This window comes from Octopus bimaculoides, chromosome 29, assembly GCF_046866305.1.
Source record: "Octopus bimaculoides isolate indiv1 chromosome 29, ASM4686630v1, whole genome shotgun sequence".
NCBI classification, from domain to species: Eukaryota; Metazoa; Mollusca; class Cephalopoda; order Octopoda; family Octopodidae; genus Octopus; species Octopus bimaculoides.
In genome coordinates this window covers 6815283-6822782 of record NC_142956.1, presented here as the reverse complement: position 1 = coordinate 6822782, position 7500 = coordinate 6815283, and the positions used below count along the sequence as shown (strand labels likewise).

At 35.6% G+C, this 7500-nt stretch overlaps 1 protein-coding gene across 1 annotated transcript in view; it reads left to right on the top strand.

The window, feature by feature from the left end:
* Nucleotides 1-7500, top strand: part of LOC106873888 (uncharacterized) — a 173194-nt gene that overhangs the window by 82617 nt on the left and 83077 nt on the right. Inside the window, exons 45-47 of the mRNA XM_089345360.1 lie at nt 1096-1167; nt 4336-4407; nt 6884-6955. Of these exons, the coding sequence (XP_089201486.1) occupies nt 1096-1167; nt 4336-4407; nt 6884-6955 (216 nt within the window). The remainder of the gene's footprint in view (nt 1-1095; nt 1168-4335; nt 4408-6883; nt 6956-7500) is intronic.

Sequence of the window (7500 nt, the reverse complement as noted above, 5' to 3'; positions counted from 1 at the left end):
ACCTCTTGTCATGTGTGTAAAAGATCACTCGAGGGTTGTGTTCTACTTTGCTCAAGATGATCTTCTCCAAACTTCTAACCCTTTGTTGTGGAGTAACAAGATGCCTCACTGGTCTCGTGTCCAATTTCATTATCTAATCTTCTGTCACCAGTCTCTGAACGACTGTCATTGCTAAAACTCCTCTTTTATATGCCATGCGCCTTGAGGATTGAGTTGGATCTCTTTCGATTGATATCTTCAGCGCCAGCTGGAAATGGTGATCCTTCTTGCGATTCTGACTTCCGGATTCAGCTTTCCTCTCCATTATTCCCTCTTTCTCAAACTTATTCACAATTCCCTTGATGCTTTTTCAATGGAGTTTGAAGTTCTTCAAAATGTTAATCAGTTTCCAGTCCGTTGTCTAAAATTCCTTTCACATCATATTTACCCTGCTTTCTATAATTTTTCTTTTCTATCAACAATCTCATCCTATTCACCGTCATTGTCATCAACAGTATCATCATCACAATTATTTACACCATCTTCAACACCGTTAATTTTATCGTCAACATATTTTTATTATCGTCAACAGAAACAGCACTAATTTCATCTCGTCATCAGTATCATCTTAAGTATCCTCCTCCTCCTCCTCCTCCTCCTCCTCCTCCTCCTCCTCCTCCTCCTCCTCATCATCATCATCATCATCATCATCATCACCATCACCATCATCATCGTCGTCGTCGTCATCATCATCAGCATAACTATCTTCATCAGCATCGTTATCACGAGCTTCATCACCATCAACAGCAACAACATTATCTTCGTCATCACTACCACCATCCCACTGTCCTCTGCCCCTTCCTCATATTCCTCCATACCAACAGGATTACCTCATTCATCCTCCTCCTTTCTACCATCAATATTATCATCATTTTCATTATCAACTACTTTCGTTCTCCATCAAGTAATACTTTATATATTTATCACAAGGCACTTCCGTACATTTTCTAATCCTCTAGCATTTTATTTTATTTTATAGACATTTCGGTGATAGTAATAATTTGCAAAAAAGCTCCTTTTTATGTTTATCTCATCAGGCAAAATTTTATATTACAGATATTTGAATAAAAATAGTATCGACAAAATTCAAGTAGGGACCTTTGATGATCTGCCCAGATTAAGATATCTGTAAGTTGGCTTAGGCTTCTTGGTAATATTTCATTGCAAATATATATTACTAAATATTTAAAACCTTCCAATTTTGTTTCGTGTGCCGTCTTTGTCACTCTTTACCTTCTCAATATCTTTTGACGGAAACGCGTGATTGTTTGTGAATGTCTATAAATATGAGTGCCTGTGAGTCATGTTAATATAAATGTGTATTGGTATGTATTACATCTTGTTTTTGTACGTGAATATATATATATATATATATTTATATATAAAAACAAATAGTAAATGAGTATATGCATATATACGTACAGGTATGTGCATACCGACATCCACCTGTATGTATAGGTGCATATCTGGGTACAGGACATTGCAAACAAACGTAGACGAGAACACACGAGCCACATAGAGAACATTCTACTTCATCAGCTACCCACGTTTTAACACCGGCGTTTCGACGAGCTTCGGGCAGGACCCATCGCTAAAACGGCTCGTCCCATGGATCGCAGATTAAATTTGTATACGCAAATTAAATCTAGCCATGGAGGAATGTAGTGGCGGACAAAAAACAAGACAGGAAAACAAACAGAAAAGGCTTTACGGCCAGACGAGAAAAATTATGCGTGTATGAACGCGAATATATATATATATATATACAAATACAAATAGATACAATTTTATACAGTCACTCACACACAAAGATATATATATATATATATATATATATATATATATATATATATATATATATATATATATATATATTGAAAAAAAAGTCGTCAGAATTTTGGAATAACTTCTTTCATTTATTGTATACATATTAGCGCTTTCGTTCGTCTTTCGAACTTTTCAAATATAACTGAAGATACAGAAATCTAGCTTATTTATATAAAAACAGGTGTTTTTTTTGGGGGGGGGGGTTATAACAGAACATTTTTTTTTTGTTTTTTTTGGGGGGGGAGGCTTTGGAGACAATGGAAGATGTATAAGCAAATAGATAGATAGATAGGCAGATAGAGAGATAGATAGATAGAGAGAGAGATAGAGAGACTGATAGTCAGACAGATAGAGAGATGGATGTGGTAAGAGAGAGAGAGAGAGAGAAGGGCCATTGTATTGAATTGGTCTTTTTAAGGAGTGTAAAAAAAAGGAATAGGTTTTGTGTGTCTATATATGTATATATGTTTGATATGATATATATAGTTATTTTTACTAAATTGATTTTACTAATTCGATTTTGCAAATTTACAAAGATTATACTAATAAACTCTCATACAGAACTACACCTAACAAAAAATAAATAAATAAATGAATGTATGACAGGAATATATTCTAAAAGGTACCCAAAGTCTAAAAAAAGAAAGGACAAAGAATATAAAATGAAAGAACTAAAAGCAAAAGAAAAAACAGGAAGACATTTTTTGTTTTCTTTATATTTTCTATTCATTATTCTCTATTTTTCTTTTCTTATTTTCTTCCTCCTTTTTCTACCATCCCTAAAATCTGTCTCAAAACAATACAGTAAGTAGTAAACAAGCTTTTAAACTTTTTTTTTTTGACACTCCTTAAAAAGACCAATTCAATACAATGGCCCTTCTCTCTCTCTCTCTTTTACCACATTCATCTCTCTATCTGTCTGACTATCGGTCTATCTCTCTATCTCTCTATCTATCTAACTCTCTATCTACCTATCTATCTATCTATTTGCTTATACATCTTCCATTGTCTCCAAAGCCTCACCCCCCAAAAAAACAAAAAAAACAACAATGTTCTGTTATAAACAAAACCCCCCAAAACACCTGTTTTTATATAGATAAGCTAGATTTCTGTATCTTCAGTTATATTTGAAAAGTTCGAAAGACGAACGAAAGCGCTAATATATGTATAAAATAAATGAAAGAAGTTATTCCAAAATTCTGACGACTTTTTTTCAATATTTACTTCTGTACATCACACCTAACACTCTACATATATATATATATATATATATATATATATATATATATATATATATATATATATATATATATATATACACATATATAAATTTATATATACTAATACATATATCAGTGTCGTTTTGTATGAGTGAATGTATAAAAGTGTATCTATTTGTGCCTGCATTCCTACCTGTACATCATTTATCTGTGTTTATCTCTACATCAACGCTGATTAACTTCCATAATTCTCCCTTGTAATTGCATATTTAAGAGTACATTATTATATTTTTGTACCTCGCAACATTTATCAATCTTCTTCTTCTTCTTCTTCTTCTTCTTCTTCTTCTTCTTCTTCTTCTTCTTCTTCTCCTCAACCTTCTTCTTCTTCTTGTCCTCCTCCTCCTCCTCCTTCTTCTTCTTCTCCTCCTCCTCCTTCTTCTTCTTCTTCTTCTTCTTCTCATTCTTCGTCTTCTTCTTCTCCTCCTCCTCCTTCTTCTTCTTCTCCTCCTCCTCCTTCTTCTTCTTCTTCGTCTTCTTCTCATTCTTCTTCTTTTTCTTCTTCTTCTTCTTCTTCTCCTCCTTCCTCTTCTTTTTCTTCTTCTTCTTCTTCTCCTTCTTCTTCTTCTTCTTCTTCCACTTCTTCTTCTCCTCCTTCTTCTTCTTCTTCTTCTTCTTCTTCTTCTTCTTCTTCTTCTTCTTCTTCTTCTACTTCTTCCCCTTCTTCTCCTCCTCCTCCTTCTTCTTCTTCTTCTTCTTCTCCTCCTCCTCCTCCTCCTCCTTCTTCTTCTTCTTCTTCTTCTTTTATCTTTCTTGTTTTATCTTTCTTCTTTTATCTGTCACTCCTTTTAATTCTTCTAGGGATCTTATTGGTGTTTCATTGACATCACTTTTTCTACTGATCGTTCTCTTTTTATTTACCTTCTAGATTTAATTGTACTTCATTGGCTTCTATATTTCGCATTCCCGTTCCTCCCTGACCTCTTAATCTTTTATTTTTTGTCGCTCTTGTTGCTATTCTTCTCTCTCATTCTATTTCACTTCCTTCTTCTCTTTGTTTTCCTTCCACTCCACTCCCTTCTAACTCTTTTCCATCTTCTTCTTATTCTCTTCCTATCTTTTTTCAAAATTTTAAACCCTTTTCAGTCCATCGTCTCAAAATTCTTTCACTCCATGGTTTTCCTGAATTCTTTTTTTTTTCTTTCCTTCACGAATTATCAGTGCTACTTGACTCAATTTTATTTTACAGGGATTTGAGTGGTAATGATATCAAGAGTATCAAAGGAGAAACATTCCAAAATATTTACAGTTTAACAACTCTGTAAGTTGAATCAGTCTTATTTTATATTATTTCATTAACGATATATTTCTAAATATGTAATGTCTACCCATACTTCATTTCAATCTCTCTCACTTAACGTTACCTCTCTTATGAATCTCTATCCAAAATGTGTGTTGTTGAGAGTGTATCAATATGACAATAGAAGGAGAAAATGTAGTGCATGCATGTATATATATATATATATATATATAGAGAGAGAGAGAGAGAGAGAGAGAGAGAGAGAGAAAGAGAGAGCGAGAGAGAGAGAGCCTTCCCCAAACGCATCCCCTTTCTCCTCATTTTCCACCTCTCCTCCCCACTCAACCCGTCAGAAGGTCCTGTAGGCCTTCCACCCTCTCTATTTCCCCAAACCACCCTTGTCCTCCTTCAAACGCACCCGTAACTTACGCGATCTATTGCTGCGTACCCTCCACCTCCATTCCAACCCAACCCGGATCATTCCCTTGCTCCAAACCCCGTTGCCGCACCTGTCCTTTCATCATCAACACCACCTCCCTCACTGGATTCAACCAGTACACACTCTACCTTAAGAACTCTCTGCAATAAAGTTTTCATTGGCTAGGCTGGCCGCTCGCTAGCCGATCGGTTCGCCGATCACCAACGAAATGTTCGTCTACGTAAGAACACCCCCGTCGCCCATCATTTCCTCTTGGCGAGCCACTCCACCTCAAATCTCACCATCTTCGGCTTTACCCTACAACATGGATCCACCAGCTCTACACTCTAACTTGAACAGCGTTATATTTTCACTCTACATACTCAAACTCTTTTCGGACTCAACATAACACTCTCCTCAGAGATTTTCCCCACTACCGCTTAAAAACAAACAAAAATATTTTTTTCCATCCTTATATTTTATTCGTTATTTTTTATTTTCACATTGTTTATGTATAAATTCGTGTGTTGAAGCCTATTTTATTGTGTCTGGGAAGAGTTATTCTCTTTCAGTACCTTATTAATTTAACACACCCACTCGTTTATTTTTTACTGAAATTTTCGTTGCGTCTTGCAACCTTTTCAATGGTCGTTGACTCTGTCCGTTAGCAGAACAGCATTCTTTTTGTGTGCATGTATGATGCATGTGCGTGTGTGCATATATATGCATGCATATGTGCACGGTTGTATGTATGTACTCTGCATATATGTGTCTGCATTATGGGTGGTGTGTGTATACACGTTTCAGTGTGTCTCTGTATGGGTTTGCGTGTCTATGTATGTGCGCCTGTTATGTATGGCTGTGTCTCCATAGGTGTCCTTGTGTGAAGTGCTTGTGTGTATATATGCTCATGTGTTTCAGTCTTCGTATGTGCATATGTGTGTGTGTCGTCTGTCCGTATTTTCTATGTACCTACCTATCTCTATACCTGCCTGTCCATTTACGTATCCACTTACCTATATATATATATATATATATATATATATATATATATATATATATATACATATATACATGTACACACACATATATTTATATTTATATACATACAGACACAGACACCCACACACACGCCTACATAACGACCTAGTAACAACACTATCCGTGCATATATAAACACTGAGTATTGGAGTATGACACCTATGTATATGTCCTATTTAGTACTGGGGATGTTTCTTTCATGAAGACGTACTTGTACTTGTCTGAGTGTTGGGTCGTTAGGGTGCTTGGATAAAATGTAGATGTCAAGTTGGCCCAGTGTACCTCCATGATGGTAGAGTATGGAAAATAGTTTTTGTCATCATATTGTTTCAAATGTCCATTTTGTCTCTCGATGTTTCGCCTATGTATGTTATGTTCTCGTCTTTGCAAGCATCGTCTATGCACCATGTGCTGTAGACTACATTTCTAGTTCTGCAGTTAATGTAATACATACCATACAGTTATCACTGGTGCATGTAGCATTCTCAAGGGGGGGGTGCATGTAGCATTCTCAAGGGGGGGTGCATCCTACATAGTTGTGATCTGATAGATCTCCTTGACTTTTCAGTGATCTTAATGTTGAGTTTAGCCTCCTACAGTTCTTTCCTAAATCTACGAGCTAGTTCTCCATGGGCTGTGGCCTTTACAAACATCAGTCCGTGATATTTGTCGGTCTGGTACCACATGTTCAGAATGTTTGGTTTGCTACAATCTCTTTGTATCCTATTCCAGTTTTTACATCTACATCTAGGGTAAGTTTCATTACTTACAATGCTGTCTAACTTTCTCTAGCACCCGTGTATACTCGAACATCATAAATTTATGGCCATCAACACTACCATCATATTTTCATCTCCTCCATTTCATAATCATATACACCACCACCACCACCACTACCATTATCTCCATCATCGTCATCCAGTTCATCATCTAAATCTACTCTGCATCTCTTCCATAATCTAATTGTTTAGACATGACCGTTAATATTCTTTCACAAATCTGATCCATACAAGTTCTTAACTAAATTTTATTTTACAGAGATTTGGGTGGTAATGATATGAAGGAAATCAACGCAGAACTCTTCCAATATCTTTCCAGCTTAAAAACTCTGTAAGTTGATTAATTAATTTGTATTGTATTTTATTGAAGTTATATTTCTAAATATGTAGTGATGCCCATATTTCATTTTAAACTCCCTCGCCATCTCTTCCCTACACTATCACTCTCCCTCTGTCTTTTCAATGTGTGTCACTAATTGTGAATGATATAAATAATATGAGTGTGGACCCATCCCTAAGAGTTGGTATATATGACGGTGTGTTACTTTAGGTAAAGTATGGTTTTATCAAAAGACATTCAAATCATACATAGAAATTCCTACCAACAACTATTTCCATACACAGCTTAAATTTCAGAAATGAAATTCCATATATGAAACCAGTGAATTGTGGTTATCCCCAGGGGGAATTTCTAAAGGATATTTAAGAACGTGTAGGCTAACCTACGACAAACTCAGAAGTGTGGGTTTTATCTTAAGCGTTCCGTAGTAACCGTCATTGCCATATATATACAAAAACAAATACGTTCTACACATCTGTATACGTCCCGGTATGATACACAATAGTTCAGTAATGGTATTATGATAGTTAAGATAT